This window comes from Artemia franciscana, chromosome 6, assembly GCF_032884065.1.
Source record: "Artemia franciscana chromosome 6, ASM3288406v1, whole genome shotgun sequence".
NCBI lineage: Eukaryota > Metazoa > Arthropoda > Branchiopoda > Anostraca > Artemiidae > Artemia > Artemia franciscana.
The window spans coordinates 24652234-24669703 of record NC_088868.1 but is presented as its reverse complement, the minus strand read 5'-3'; the positions used below and the strand labels follow the sequence as shown (position 1 = coordinate 24669703).

The 17470-nt window shown below is 34.9% G+C and overlaps 1 protein-coding gene across 1 annotated transcript in view; it reads right to left on the bottom strand.

Moving 5' to 3' along the window:
* Positions 1–1429: 1429 nt before the first annotated feature.
* Positions 1430–17470, bottom strand: part of LOC136028229 (collagen alpha-1(II) chain-like) — a gene marked incomplete in the record, with an annotated part of 194538 nt that continues 178497 nt past the window's right edge. Inside the window, 3 exon segments of the mRNA XM_065705953.1 lie at positions 1430–3409; positions 9845–10237; positions 12449–12583. Of these exon segments, the coding sequence (XP_065562025.1) occupies positions 3159–3409; positions 9845–10237; positions 12449–12583 (779 nt within the window).

Sequence of the window (17470 nt, the reverse complement as noted above, 5' to 3'; positions counted from 1 at the left end):
GTTTGAGTAGGTTATTATTTTGGATGAAATTGTTTCTAAATGTTGTGTCCCACCCCACCAGTTTGGTTACCAAAAAGGTATTAGCCTGGAGCATGCCCTTTTTGCTTTAATGAATGTTCTTGCTGACACAGAAAGAAGTAGATCACATATTATCCTTTGTGCTTTAGATGTTGCTCGTGCTTTCGACTCTTGCATTTTTTCCCAAGTTTTATTTGAAGCGTATAGAAGAGGGGTAAATTTTTGTATAGTAAAGTGCCTTCTGTATATGTACCATCACCTTAAGGCGAAGTTAAAGGGGGGATCTTCCCTTTTTGATATTTTGAAAGGAGTCCGTCAAGGTGGCCTTACCTCACCTTCTTTATTTAATAACTCTGTTTTAAATGCCCAAAATTCTGTTAATTTTAGTTGTATTCACCGTGGATTTAACTTGTCTTTAATAACTTTTGCAGATGACATTTTGAATCTAAGCCGTACTTTTAGTGGATGTGAAAACTCGTTTAATCAGCTTTACAATGAACATAAAAATATTGGGCTTTCTTTCAATGTTGAAAAAACTGCTGTTGTAGCTTTCAATTTTAAAGAGACAAATGGCCCTATTTTTTTTTTATCTTTAGCTAATGTTCAAGTCCCCCTTTCTCAAAAATTAGTTTACCTTGGAATGCCTATTGGAAAAAAATATGAAAGAAACTGTGAAATTATCCCTTGAAAATTTGAAGAAAAAACTGAGAATTGCTTATGCTTCAATTGTATCTAATATTAAACACATTGATAACTTAAATCTTGCGAAAATTTATAATAGCCTAGTTGTACCTCATCTCCTTTCTCTTTGTCCGGTTTGGCAGTTTTTTAGTGAGCCTCAGAAACTATCTGTTCGTAGAGTATATTTTCGTTATGCTAAATTCCTTCTCAGTTACCCTCCTTGGACTAGAAATAGTTACTTAATGAACAAATTCCGCCTAGTTTCTCCTACATCTATTATTGATAAAAGGCTTCATGATTTTCGTTCTTCTATGTCGATAGTGTCTCACCCATGGTCAGCATTACTTATTTAATTGTTTGTTTGTGTTGATTTGTAGCTTTTTTTATTTTTTCTTTCTCTTATTACCCCATCTTAAGGGCGTTCCACCCTCTTTTTTGTAGATAAGTTATAAATAAATTGATTGATCTCTGAGTAAGAATTCTCTGCTTAGCGATTGACATAGCTTACCTACTCACCCAGTTTTTATTAAAAGTACGGTCAAGTGGTCTCAATTTAAGCTGAGGAAAAAATTTATTTAAATTTCTTTATTTTAAGCTATTATAAATTTGTTTTAGAGAAATACAACGGGGAAGATGATATAGATACCATTAGAAAAGGATCCTATTGTTTTCGGTATTTTGTTAAGTGAATAGATCGCCTAGAAAATGATTCAAAATGTATATATATAAATTTACAAAGAAACGTTAGTCATTTCTTTAATTACAGAAAAAGCTTTCAAAGTCCAAATTTCAAAAACAAACCTATAAAAAGTTTCACATTCAAAAGAAATCGCTGTACTCTCTATCCTACGTAAAGCAAAAGAAAATATCACTGGGAACAATGCAAAATGGCAGCTAATACTAAACTTACTGTTCAATTAAAAGCCAGCACATACATACAGGGCCGTATCCAGGATTATTTTGGAGGGGGAGGGGTTCAAAAGGATTTTTTCGGAGGGGGTACAAAAAATGACAAAAAACGAATAAAAATTTGTTTATATTCATTTTTATCACGTTTTTACGAGTTGGAAAAACATTTACGGGGGAGGGGGTCAAAACCCCTAGCCCCCCTGGATACGGCCTTGCATACATATCAAAAAAAATATTGAAAGCCTAAGGAGTTTGCAAAACACAAAATAAAGGTAAAGGAAAAAAAATATCAGAATTTACTGGAAGATAAACACACTTCCACTGTAGACATACATGGATAAAGTGATTCATTTTGCTTTATATCTAACACTTCGTGATTATGAATAATGCCAATTAGACATTAATTACAATGCCTTAATTATCACTCAGACATTTTTCATATTTTCCTGGTCCTATATGGTGCTATAATTAGTCAGTCGGTCTATATCACAGTTGTCACGTCCATACCTTGTATCCACCCATTTAGGCTGCTTTAGTAAAAAAAAAATCCCTGGGAGTGCCTTAGAAAGGAACAAAAAATGGCGCTAATATCGAAGAATTTATCGATGCTACCTAGCGGTAGAGACAAATTAGTGTAATTAGCGTGATCGGCAAAATGAGTGTACTGGGTGTAGTACTGAGTAATCTCAGTTTAAAACAAAAATATATCAAAGTTTGAAAAAAGTGCCAAAAATGCCAAAAGCTAGGTGGCTTTGGTGATTTTTTTTTACTCCTTCGCCAGTTTCCACCCTTAAAAGTTACCCATGCTCTTTTGTTTAATCTTTAAAATGTTGTTTGTAATGATAAGTCTACGAAACATTTCAATGATTTTGATTATATATTTATCATATTCATTTTGACAAAGCAAGTAATAAAATCAGCTCTTTACCTTGTGTCAAAATTATTATGTTTTGCTAAGTATGAGGGGTACATGTCACGACCTTGATAGCGTGCACATGGATCTTCTTTGTGTAGAACATGTCACGACCAAAGAAAAAGCAGGTAAACCCTGAATGGGGTGGGAATAGGCCATAAGCAAGAATTTAATGGAAACAGAAGTAAATGGGAGGGGGAAACGGTTAATCTTGAATAGATTGGGGGAAAGGAGGAGCGTGAACAGCTGCGTTAGCCTCAAGTTGTTTGGTCCTGCAATGAGGTGTTAGTAGTTGTAGTCCTATTGTTAATACAAGACAAGTTAAGGCGTTAGCCCGTTTTGGTCTGGAGTTCTTTCGTCTATTTAGTTTATATGAAATTTTCAAATATTTTGTGTGTCTGGGAATTGATTGAAACTGACCTATAAATAAGCAGGATAAAATATTTACGACTAAAACTAGAAAAATAGATCATCACTAGTAATGCTAGGGGAATAAAAAAAAGAAAAAAAAAGCTAAACTAAAATAAGAAAAACAAAATTGACAAAATGTTTAGCCTAAGGCACTTGGACTAAAATGGTTTGGCACCTAAAAGTTTAAACTAGGCTTACATATTAAAATAAAACCTAGACTAAGTATTCAACCCCTTGATCTTTCGATATGTTTTGCCAGCTTGTCTTGAAAACTTTTCACTCTTTGATGCCTTTTTACATCTTTATTATGTATCTTTCGCTTCTTCCTTCTATATGAATCTTCATCTTCATCATATTCTTCGTAATCTTCGTCCTCATCTTCATCATCAAATTCGTCTTCATCGTCAAAAGAAGATCCTGGAGGTGTGGGGGGCCGAGTGGCTCGGCTGGGTGTGGCTGGAACACCACGAGTGGCATCTAAATAAATAAATAAAAGAGTTAAACAACTTTTCACGCCAACTAATCAACATCTTGTGTAATTAGAATCCAAAGCTGCAGAAGTTCCTAGCACGAGTTTAACCTGCTGTGTCCGTGGGGAAATTCACTATGGTTAATATGTTCATGATATTTGATTTTGGACAAGAGACATGAACAACCAACAAAACTTTTACAAAGGAAAATGGGGGAGGGTACAAAATTTTACAAATAAAACTGCTAGAAAAATGTTATTTTCTGGAATATTACGCTTTATTTTCTTTTATAAAGCATGAAATTTATGACATTTACGGAATATTTTAAGTCCTTATTTTATATATTATTTATTTCGATTTTTGAATCCTTGAGAACATCATTGATTTGAAAGTCACGCACATAACGCCAAGTTTTGATTTGTCTGATAGTTTAAGAAAAGTGCGGGAATATATTAAGATTCTTTCGGGTCTGGTTCATCTAAATATTCAAATTTTATTATATCTTTTATTTCACAGCCAAAGGATATACCGCCAGTTTCGTACAATTAGGGGCCAAATGGCCAAAAGAGGCAAATGGACTAACACACAGTGTAGCTCAAAATTTTGGTTGGTGCATTCCATTCGTGGAAATTCCCTTCATTACCAATGTTAGCTAGGAAAAATAACTTAAATTTCCTAACTATTATACAGTACTATTTTAACAACATGTCTATTTTCCATCAGTTTATTGCAATACAGCTAATCTTTACCGTTATGACCTTGAGAGAAACTGTTTGGACCTCATTTCGCTAAGACCTCAATACAAAGAATGTAAAACATTTTCCTCTGTCTGTTACGGATCTATTTGCACTCTTCTTTTGCTTTTTATTTTACCTTGGCTCAAATAAAAAATTGACTGCAGTTTATACTTGTTTGAAAAAAAAACTGTCTATTTTCTATTTTACTGTACGACAAACAATAATCTCCTCGCTATACGCGGACAACCCTAGATGGAGGGAATACCATAATTATTGAAGTGAGGACCTCTGTTTAAACGAAACTTGTTCCAGGCAGCTGTCTTTTTCAATCTTTCAAATCTTTTTCAAACGAAGTGGAAACTGGAAAGACAAGGATTTGTCTCAGAACAAATTGGACGTTTTGTGGTAACAATCTGTAAGTAATGGGCCTCCCAACTGGAGTATGTCAAGCCACTGGCCATCTCTTGGGGTTCCTGTAGCCCCCACGCCCGTTGTCCCAACAAATTCTAACAATTTGGGAAACTTCCATCATTTTACGACGATCTACCTCAGGTAGATAAGAAGAAAGGAGCAGCTAATTCCCACGATCTCCCCTCTTTTCTCCTTGGTATTGCCCAGTCTCTAAGCAATAAAGTAATGGTAACATTCGACAAGACTAGATGATACTAGAATTGATATTTTCTGCATAATAGAGACGTGATATGCCAATGACTGTAACGCCAAGATAAGTAACTATGATTTTCTCGTGAAGAGCAGGAGAAACAAGGAAGGTGCTGTCGTCACACATGTAGAAGGAGTAGGCATGTACATTCGAAACAATATACATCAGATATACGATGGCTCTCAGACTATAGACTACGTGCTGTTGTGACTGAGACCATAAGTTCTTCTTCGTAAGTTTTCCCCGATCGTAGTTGGAGTACTCTATTTTCCACCACAATCGAGTTACTCACAGGAGCTCATAGCCCATCTACAAACATGTTTAGATGAGATTAAAATGAGACACTCAAACAGCATTGGCTTATCAAAGAATCTAGCACAGTACATTATCTCATCAAAATTGTGGAAGAAGCCCTGGAGCATCTGGAAAATAAAGGTGCATTTGTAGAAATATTGCTTATGCTTCGACAAATCAAGGTTTCCGAAAGCGCTTAGAAAAAGGCTTTCTTAGAAAAAGCTTTCGACAAATCAAGCCATCCGGATATTCTTTAGGCAATGACAGATTTTAGAGCTTTTTTGGTTCGGATAGTTTATAGGTACAATCGGATTTTGTTGAGCTTTTTTGTGGAATACCCCAAGATGGGACCTGTTTTATTTTTAATTCTGTGTAACGAAATTACGACTTTGCATGAAAACAGAGTCAAGTTTGCAGATGATTTATCATTGTTGATACATCAGAAGCTAGGATCCATGATTAGTAGGGATTGCATAATTCGCCGTTTGGAGACTAACTGCAAAAAAACAGCTTTCAATTAATAGGAAAAAGGCAGCACTTATGAGAATCTCGTTTTTGAAAGAAGAAGATCCTTGTCAAAGTGAAATAAATGTCCCAACTGTAAATAATATGAAAATTTTAGTCGTGACTTTTAACTCAAAAAGGTTATAGATGGATCATACTATGAATAATAGTACTATGAAGGCAAATATAGCGTTGCGTAATCTAGTTACGATTCGGCGATTCGGTTTTAGTTCTTTTTCACTGTTGAATTTTTATAAACTCTACATTCTTAATATTTTAGAGTATGCTTGTCCTTTTTGGCATCCTGGGCTAAGTAAAGAGCAAAGAACAAGTAAAGAGCCCTGTAAGCCCGTGGTTACTGACTGATACAAATTGTCTTTTCGACAATATTTTGCGACTCATTTTAATAAGTAAGTAACAAGAAAGTGTGAATAATAAAATTATATGTTGTGTCTCATTTAACTCATGTTATTTGACATAATAAATTCGTATCGTATCGTATTACAAAAAAGCGAAATTCGATTTTTTCCTAGAAGCATGGTCACGGATACGCGTTTATTTTATTGTTTTCTAGGCGTTATCGTAAAGAACCAATTATCCTAGTGTACCAAGAGAGGGGTCATTTGAACAGAAATTAAAAGTTACCGTTATAGAGAAGTTTCTGCCATTCCATTGTTTAAAAAAGAACTTTGGCTCAAAAAGGGACACAATAACATCGAATGATAATTTTGAGATAGCCAGTCAGCTAACAATCATCAAGAACTGAATACTATGTTTCTTGCTTTCAGAGGCCACAGTAGTGGGCGGTGGTGGATTTCTTTCTAAAGATGCACGCAGCACATACACAATAAGCGGTTAAGATAGACAATTATTTTAATGCGTTCGACTGATGTGATCAATTTGAGGCTTCACAAATTATGTACAAGGGCATGTAATCGCACATGGTCATTATGGAAGAGAGTCACTACATCTTTCTGTGGGGTTCCAGAAGCCTCAAAAAGTGCATAATTATGCAACACCTTCCTAGCTGTCAGTGAACTTACCAGTAAATACAGAATGATAGGAGGTGGGGGCAGTGGAATTAACTCACAAAAATGTAGAGAGGAGGAGCAAATTAATTTTTTTAATTTAGGGGGGAAGGTAATTTTGTTGTTTATCCAATTTTTCAACTAAATACCAAGAAAAGACAGTTTTCAATGAAAATACCAAAAATGGTATTTTTTAAAAATATGTGGCACAAAAATTCTAGGACTCAAACCCCCTTATGATTGACCCCCTTGAAGAGGAGTGGAGAATCTAACTCCTAATTCTTTCCATTTTGAGAAATATTTCCTATTATAATATGGATTAAGCGTGGGGACAGCTTACCCCTTATTATTGAAATATCTTAAGTGTAATTTAAAAAACTCCGTTTGTATGCTTACCTGCACACAAAGGGGGAAAGGGGAGCTCACAATAAAAAATATTCATACTAAGAACGCTCCTTGAAAACTGCAATAACGAAGACCCTAAAAACTGTTCATGATATCTGAAATATTTTAAGGGATAGACCTTCTCAGAGATGATTATCATTTTCGACGCATTGTAATACAAATATCAAATTTGAATGGTAAAAACGGTAGTAAAAGGAGGAAATGGTAGCACACTGTATACTTAAGACGGCCTTGGATGAAACAGTTGATAGAAATTAATTGTAAATAAAGAGCGACCCTTGTCAATAGAAACCAAAACTACAAAATGAAGTCTTGATTACAATATATGCAGCAACAAAGTTTACTATTTATTCTCATTCTAAATACACAAAATTCATTAATTTATAGAAATTTGTATAATTTAAGGAACAGGAGTTAAACGTTTCCCAAAATATGTGCAATTTAACAAAGTTGTACCACAGGACTCAATATGTATGGGTATCCTAAAGCCATTATCTACAAAACATGAAATTTCATGTTTTTCCAGAGACCATTGAAAGAGGCATCAATCGAATGAAATTCAAAAATCTGGTGTATTTTTTTAAGTTTCAAAAGAGTATATGTCACAGCAAACTGCCAATTTCTGGCATTTTGTATTGTAAAACAGCGATTTTGCTCAAACAGGGCAAAAATCATCGAGTCAAAATTTCGGAAACTATTAAGAGGGTATTTATGTAGCAGAGACACAATTTGCTATAGGGTAAGGGGAGGGGCAACTGTCCCTCCCAGACCTCGGTTTGCCCCCTACCTTCAAACCCCAGTTGCCCTCTAAGAGACCATGCAGGCGTGCGGCATACCATTCATCCCTAGCATATATGTTTTCCATACAATGCGTACTTCTATTAAAGACGATTCATGTACTAAACTAACGGTTGGAGAATTGTGTAGTTGTATACCAACTATTAGGATGGAAGCCAGCTTATTCTTTGAAGGGGGGAGGGGTACATAAAGCCTTAAGAAGAGCGACTTAATTCAACAAATTTTGTTTTGAGAGGTACTTTATATGAATTGAATGAGTATTTAGATGATTAAGGATTTAGCCTTAGGCCCCCTTTCACTAGGAAGAATATGTACATAGATGGATATACGATGAAACGTTTGTTATGTGTAGTGAGGGGTAAAAGACCTCTCTCATTGCGGAGACGATAGGTTGTTTCAGGAATTTAGGCTCGATTTCAAAAAGCAAATACATTAAACGACTTCTTTTTCTCGAAGTGTTACCACGCAAAAGTTTAAACTTTGATGTAAAGAACAGAAGTTGAGGGGGTGTTGCCCCCTAATTTTTAGGATACTCCTAGACATAGTCTATTTAAATTTTCTATCCCATAAGTATAGAGTCATAGTTAGCAATCTTCCATCAATTATTCAGATTTGAAACTCGAAAGAGGTTGCATTTTGTTCATTAATACTCAACAAGATTTGTAGAGTAGTAACTTATTACTAATTTGCATCAAATCTCCAAATTTGATGAAACCTTGGGAAGCCCAACGTTCAATTTAATCTCATTGCTTCTGACCTAAAAAAGGCTTAGGATTTAGTTTGCAGCAAAATTTACGGTAGCGTAATCTTAGAACAACTGTAAATTGACTTCGGAATTGGAAACAATTTATACTCGCTCAACTATTTTATAATTCGCTCCCTGTTTTCAATGGTGTCCCATATGGTACTCTCTTAGGTCCACTTTTTTTTGGTAATTAAAAACAAGCTATTTATCCTATGTACAGCCTATTCATTCTGGAAATTTTCAACATTACTGGAATTGACACCCCTTAAAATACCCGAAGCTCTAATACCTCTAAAATACCTTTAGGAAGCTAGCACTTAAATAAGAAATCAAGTTCTACCAAGTCTATTTTTTTGGCATTAATTTGTTTGAATCTTGTATACCTTCCTCCATATATATTCAGATGACCAGGGCTACTATGACCAAGAATAAGGGGTGGGAGGGGGGAATTGATCATCTAAAGGTTCAATCAGGAATTGAACCTTTAGATATTTTACCCCACGGCTAGATTTTAAAAATTACATTTTGGCCCACCTTATTAAATTAATGAACTAAAACTCCTGATTCTTTAACCATAGGTTCAAACAAATTCAACTGTCAATGTTCCCCTTCCCTCCACATTTAGTTATTAGACTACTGTTGGATCAGACCCCAGTTGGAATATGTCCAACCTGTGTGGCATCCTGGGCACTATAAAGGACTTTCCAATTGAATTCAATCAATTCAAAAGCGTTGCCTAGAAATAATTTATAGATGGTAAAATACTTCACTTCTACCCACTAAGAAGATTATGATAATCAGTTTAAGGAAGAGAAGGACATATTTTTTCCAAGATTTTCGGCGTCAAGTGCTATTAAGCATATGATTTGAGAGGGGTCATTTGAACGGAAATCAAAATGTCTAGTGCCCTTTTTGGTTTGAAAAGAGGTCGTGCCAAAGCAAAGCATCGCTTTCTGTGATTTTTTTGACATAAAATGTCAATTTTTAACCAAAGAGAGCAAATGCAAATTCTAACACAGCTAATCGGTCTTCAATGGTCTAAAACCTATTACCGGACGCGTGGCTTTGGTTGTGCTAAAAGTCCAAAAAGGGCTGTCCGGCATTCCCTAGCCCATTTTATCCCTGAAAAATGGCACTAAAACTCAGTAATTGCAACTGAGCTTTTCTCTTTTTTTTTGCGATAATTTAATTTTCTATTAGGAAACAGCGAGATAGTTTGAATTTTATTAAACATGACTAATCCTAGTTGATTAAAAACTCTTATACTTACTATCCTCTCGATTGAAATCATATTCTTCGTCATATTCATCATCATCGTCATCCTCATCTTCATCATCATCATCATCATCGTCATCATCAAAGAAATCTAATTCATTTTCTTCTAAAGAGGTAATTGAAGAAAAGTCGATTTCTTGTGAAGCTACAACGGATGTCGCTTTTGAACCTTCAGCTATATCTTCTTCCGGAGATTCTTTTGTAGACACGAGCTCAGGTTCAAGTTTTTGAGTGGTTGTTACAGACGCAATGGTAGATGACTCGATTGGGATACTAGATGACTGATGAGGTGGCTGACTTCCAAAAGCAATAAAAGGCTCTGGACCTATTTCCGGCTCTTTCTCAACTGTCCTTGGTGTGTAAATTAATAGTGGGTCTGGATACGGTTCTAGAATATAATGTGCAAAATATAAAAACAAAACAAAAAAAAGTGCAGCGGCAGGCTGTGTATATTTTGAAGTATCTACACAAAAACTTATTTTACGGCCTTAAATATGTAAAATTTTTCAAGTTTGGAATGGCAGTGGGCGAGGTTTACTTCCGAAAAAAAAAGACTTGTGATTAGACATTTACAATATTGCATTTCGTCTCTGCTGGTCGAAAAGGGGGAGAACGGAATTGATTTATGTGTGGTAGCACATATTTCAAAGTAAGCTGCAGCAACCCACAGCAGAGCTTAGGATTTCTTCTCAATAACTGTCCAAACAAGAAGATGAAGAAAAAGTTCCGCTTATGTTTTGTAGCGACGTGGGCGTGACCGTTTAACTTTTGGATAAATATACCAGCGGAGCCAGTTCTGGTTAGTATATATACATACAAAAAAAAAAGAAAAACAATTAAAAAAAAGGTTTTTTATTTCAAATTGATCTGAAAACAAAAAACAATTTCTTGCTGCCAGGAGAAACTGAAATTTCTTACTATCAGAAAAAATTTCAAATATTTAACTGAAAGATTTATTTCAAAACGTACTTAAAAACTAAACATTAATCTCTGCTACCAGGAAAAATTCTTTTTCAAACATGAGAAAATAAAGAGTAAATTTGTGAAGACACTAAATACAACCTAAGCGGATATTTCGGCTATATATATACAACAGCTCTTATCAGCAAAATCCAATATAAAATAAATAAAAGAAAACAAATCAACTCAAACAATTCCATCTATAAAATAAATTTTAAAACAAAATCATGAAATAAATTTTGAAAGAGTCTCAGCTTGCTCACCTTACATAGTTTCAGCCAAGGCTGAACTACTGGAAAGAATTCAAGTTTTTAAGAATAAAATGAAAGCTTGGGCGGTCAGGGAAATACATAAGCATTGTAAGGCAACAATTACGCCATGAAAATTCGTAACTAATCAAGTCAACTTTATGTTGTGCTGCGAAGAATTCAAAATTTTCAAAGCTAAAATTAAACATAGAGGTGGTCATGGCAATTCAACTATTCTAAAACAATTTTTATATCGTGACTATTTTATTATTATTTTAAGATACTTTTTGTGTCATAACCACATAAAGCTTTCATTTTCAATTAAAAAAAAAAAAAAAAAACTCAATTGCTCCTAAGACAACATTAGCCCGTATTAACACACAAGAAAATATTCACACAGCTTTTCTGTTTTAAAATGTGGCTAGGGTTTTCAATTCAAATATTCAAATTGTTCAAACATATGTTCAATATGTTCAATATGTTCGTTCAAGCAAAACAGCTTCAAAGTACATCTAAGTGTCTATTGAATTTGCTAGACTTTAGTTTTTTTCCTCCGAAATGTCACTATTGTGATCCCTTATCAGAAATACATGAAAATATGTATACAATTACCATGTTGTAAAAATTTGCGTGATTTATTAAAACGAAAGAAGCAAAAATTATGCTGCTTTTATTTTCGCAGAATGCTAAGAAAACCTTCCATTCTGAGCCATCAAACATAAAAGCTTTTAGTATGAAGATCAAGTATAGGCGTTTTTACTATAAAAACTACTAAAATACTCCAGCTATATTTGTGAAATTTTCGAAGGCTAATCTTTGAACTATACGTGAACTTTACTTTGGCTCTAATTTTAGCAATACTGGAAACTGTAAAAAAAGTCACTGGAAAAGTAAATTTGATAAAAGTACTTGGAAGGGTTAAAGGCCGAAGCTGCCGACCGTAGTGAGCAAAATAAGTGGAAGGAGTCGACAAATAGGACATAAACCAGGCTTGTTTAAGATACAAAGCCAGAGAATATGAACTCTTTGATTAGTGCATAGATACACATATAATTTTTTAATTGAGCGTGCACGGTATGCATAGAAATAATTCCATAATAGAACTGTTAATTTTCTGCAAGAGCTTCTTTGACAACGAGCATTTTTTTACGCTATAAAACTTAACTCAACATTTTGAAAATTAAATTTCAGAAAACTTCTGTGACTGATGCCAAATAGTGAAAGAACTAACAGACCTCCCTCCTCCCCCCAAAGATCCCCATTCCACACAGAAGAAAATTTTATGTGCTTGCGTGTTCTGGAGGCTCAAAATCCTGGAAATAAATGTTTACTCAGGTGTTTTAAATAGAACACATCTTAATCTGTAAGAATTATAAATAGAAATTCCTTACCGATTCTTTTGGTCGTTTCTAAATCTTCAATCCTCTTTTGAAGGTCTAAAACTGTGGATTTCAGATCTGTAATGACTTGAAGTAGCTGCAACACTGGGTTTTGAGATTCTTGTGTTGCGTCTGGAAGCGCCTCAGCTGCAAAATACGATCTAATTTGTAAGGCCATTTTTACTATTTCGCCATCCAAAAGTAGAAGTTCTTTTTAGTGCTTCCCTATATCCATTTAAGTTGTAGCTCAAGTGTCTGTCAATCTACAATAGGTTCTTATTTCGACGCAACTTATGCAGAGTCTGGCCCAAAGATATTCCCATGGAAAGAGGTAGGTTCCAGCTCCTCCCCATAAAATCGTGACAGTTGGATAAAAACACACCCTATTTTGTATTGTAATCATATGGCTCTTAGTAAAGAACCATGTGCCTCCTTTGTGTTATTATTGTATTTTTTCCCAGCCAGTGAGCATGGAAAGGATGATCAAAATTTGGAAGGGTGCTCATTCAAATGGAATTTGAAAGTTCTAGTGTCCTCTTTAAAGGTATAAAGTGATTGGAGGGCAACCAGTCCACCTCCCATGGCCTCTCGTTCTATTCACCCCAACCCCTACGATTTCAAATCAAAATATTGAGACATCTATTTTGTTCAAGCTTACCAGTAAGCCAAATAAATATGTCTCTATACAAGCGTGACCCCTAAAGCCCCTTGGGCGAGGAAATTAATTGACACAATTTGCCAGGTGCTTACAGATTGATTTATAGTGATAAAAGAGGGGTATGTTTGATCTTAGATGTCCAATTGGCTCGAACCTTACAGGCATTGTTGCCTCGGCCGAGAGGAAACAAATTTGTTGGGAGGGATAGGCTACGGAATAAGAAAAGATAAGATTTATTCATCGTGAATTACACATATAATGTTAGATTTTACTATTCCCCCAAAGGCTCATTGACCTATAAAAAAGGGGCAAGACAAACGAATCACTTACTCAGAAAATATAAAAAATTAAATAATCACCTACTCACGGAGATAAGAGCAAAAAGGAGAAAAAAAGAAAGAAAATACAAATAAAATAAAAACTATAAATAAATAGATAAAAATAACTTCTTAGAAGCCACAGAATTCTTAACAATTGTTTCGAACAAATCAAATGAGTGGCATCTTTGAGCTGATTCAGGCAACTTATTCTATGCAATGTGACTCGACATTGAAAAATTAAAATCTGACCTTATACAAAGAGTAAAAGCACCTTGAATATGATTTTTTATATTGCAAAGGTTATAATTATTCTTATCGAAGGTAAAAGATGGTGGAACACTTAGGGGCCGGGGGAGGTCACCATGAAGCTAAGAAAAAATAAAACATGGACACGAATGAATATACAGTGACTCGATATCAAGCAATGGGATAAATCCTGGACGATTTGTTTCCTGAATGAGGTTTCTAGATTAATTCTAAGCATTAGAAAGTGGTTTGAACAGTGAAGTAAAGGTTGACATTTATACTATTGGACAGTAAGAAACGTAAGATTGGATCAAGCAGTTAAAAAGGATTTCAAAATCGATTCAGAAAAAATATGCTTAAGTTTCCTTAAAATATCAAGACTTCTGCATATCTTCATTTTAATGCGACACTGGAAAGACAGGCTTTCAAACAGTTCGTGGTAACGAACTGTAGTAAGGAGCGACCCGGCTCAATAGTAACCAAAACTCTAAAAAAATTGAATTTTGATATCAATAGCTACATCAAAAGAATCGCATTTTAATGCTGATTTTAAATATTTAAGTTTCATCAAGTTTAGTCTTAGCCATAAAAAGTTACGAGCCTGAGAAAATTTGCCTTATTTAGGAAAATAGGGGGAAACACCCCCTAAAAGTCATAGAATCTTAACGAAAATGACACCATCAGATTCAGCGTATCAGAGAACCCTACTGTAGAAGTTTCAAGCTCCTATCTACAAAAATGTGGAATTTTGTATTTTTTACCAGAAGACAAATCACGGGTGCGTGTTTATTTGTTTGTTTTTTTTTTCTTTTTCCCAGGGGTCATCGTATCGACCAAATTGTCCTAGAATGTCGCAAGAGAGCTTATTCTAACGGAAATAAAAAGTTCTAGTGCCCTTTTTAAGTGACCAAAAATATGGAGGGCATGTAGGCCCCCTCCCACGCTCATTTTCTTACCAAAGTCAACGGATCAAAATTTTGAGATAGCCATTTTGTTCAGCATAGTCGAAAACCATAATAACTATGTCTTTAGGGATGACTTACTCCCCCACAATCCATGGGGGAAGGGCTGCAAGTTACAAACTTTGACCAGTGTTTACATATAGTAATGGTTATTGGGAAGTGTACAGACGTTTTCAGGGGGATTTTATTTTGTTTGGGGGTGGGGATGAGGGGAGGGGGCTATGTTGGAGGATCTTTCCTTGGAGGAATCTGTCACGGGGAAAGAAAAATTCAATGAAAAGGGCGCAGGATTTTCTAGCATTACTATAAGAAAACAATGAAAAATAAACATGAAAACGTTTTTTTCAAATGAAAGGAAGGAGTAGCATTGAAACTTAAAACGAACAGAGATTATTACGCATATGAGGGGTTCTAAAAATACTTTAGCATAAAGAGTGAGGTATTTAAGAGGAGATAAATACCTTACTCTTTATGCTAAAGTATTTTTAGTAATTTCAACTATTTATTCTACGGCCTTTCTGATTCAGGGGTCATTCTTAAGGAATTGGGACAAAACTTACGATTTAGTGTAAAGAGCGAGGTATTAACGAGGGTACAAACCCCCTCGTATACATAATAAAAATATAAGATTATGAAAGTTTGTTGCGTAATTTAATTCTCAAGTTACGTATATTTTTTTACTAATAGAAACGTTCGTTAAAAATTCGGGCAACTAGGATCGGAGGGCAACTAGGGAATCGGGGAAATCGGGGATCTAGGGAACGAGGGAAATCGGAGGGCAACTAGGCCTCTTTCTCCACCCCTTATTTCTCAAAATCGTCTGATCAAAACTAAGAGAAAGCCATTTAGCCAAAAAAAGAATTAATATACAAATTTCATTTTAATAATTTATGTGCGGAGAGCCAAAACCAAACATGCATTAATTTAAAAACGTTCAGAAATTAAATAAGAAAAACTAATTTTTTTTAGCTGAAAGTAAGGAGCGACATTAAAATTCAAAACGAACAGAAATTACTCCGTATATGAAATGGGTTGTCCCCTCCGCAATCCCTCGCTCTTTACGCTAAAGTTTGACTCTTTGCCACAATTCTGTTTTTTCAAAATATTAAAAGCTTTAGCGTAAAGAGTGAGAGATTGCGGAGGGGACGACCCATTTCATATACGGAGTAATTTCTGTTCGTTTTAAATTTTAATGTCGCTCCTTACTTTCAGCTAAAAAAATTAGTTTTTTTTTATTAATCATCAACAAAAATGCCCAAAAAACAAACATATCGATGTATAGATCTATGAATTATCCCATTTGGCTGGTGAATTTCGGAAACTGGAGATAAACCTGAGAAACACATAAAATTACTCTCTCAATTTTATGGATCATAATGGACCATAAAATTTCTTATTTGATCAATTTGAAACTAACAGCCGTAGGTCTTTAGGCCGACAGGAGCCTAATGTAAAAAGAAATTACTTTGAGGCAAGGGGGCAAATAACATGATCGGCCCGAAACACAAGTCCTTAAGCCCTTAGGCAAAGAAGACCTCAATGCACAAAGATGGGTTCCCCCAAAAAGGGCCCGGCAAAGGGCAATTTTCTGAATAGCTCAAAAAACGAAAACTTTTAGTTTTTTAGGTTAATAGCATAAAAAGACCTAAAAATGATATTTATGAATGTCAGCCCCGCCCTTAATAAACCCACCTTTTACTACAGTGAATTTTAATCGCGCCATCACCGACGTCCCAGATTTTCCGAAGAAGTAGAGGAAAAGTCATGTCAAACTTTAAACCAGCAATGAACAGGTTTATAGCGATGAGTCACTTTTTTTTAACACTATGTAAATTAGTAGAGTTTCCCCTACTATTTCCAGAAAAGCTAAAATAAAAAATAAAAATACAACTTTGTCTCCATTTGTTAACAAAATTCTGTCCTCTGCTGCAAAAATATCAAGACTCTATTCAAGACTCCGAAAAATATATACAACATGGTTGCAGCGATAGGCTGTAGCCTAGTAAAGAGCTAACCTCGGCCCATAGTAGCAAAAACTGTAAAAATATGTCTTTAAAAAATTCCTTGTGAGGTAAAATTGCAATTTGTGGCTTGTTTAGGAATATTAACAATCATTTCAGTTAATCATAATAGTAAAATGTTTTTTGAGAACAAATTTACAAGAATTTTGAAAGAGTCTGAGACCCCTCAAAATGGCGTTGGATAAAATTAAAAGTACTTCATTGGATATTTTACTTTCGAAAACCTCATACGGTAAAACAACTACTCCCCCCTTCAACAACAAATGAAGTCCCTTTTTTGCATAGGTAGCACTGGCGTGTCCTCTTTTGCCTTTTTTCGTTTCTTCTCCACTAGTGGGGCACTGGAACATCACTGAGAGCTATTTTGGGCTCATTTGAAGACTTATTTTATACCTAATTGCTTTTTATATTTTTAACTTGATAACACTATCAAAAAGTACCACCTGGCGCACAAAAAGTGCACTTTGGATACCATTTCTGGACTTGAATTCTGAAATGGTAAGGCATTCTGAAAGGGTGCCGTCACGATCTTCATGTTAAAAAATCTTAAACCTGAGTTTTATAGTCTTCCCTCTTGTACTCCTTCCCACTCTTCTAGTAATTTTTCTAAACCGTGGGCTAACTAGCATTAGCAGCAGACTACTGCAACACGGTAGAGATATTTGATCGTTCTTTTTAAAGCTTTTGATCAAATCTAAGGGATCTCTGTAAATTCGAATCGATAACTCAATCATAAAGTACTATATTGAACCAAAAATAGTGCTTATTGGTGCAATTAATGGAGTAGAATTGTTGAGAAGCACTAAAAGAGTACCAGAATACCATAC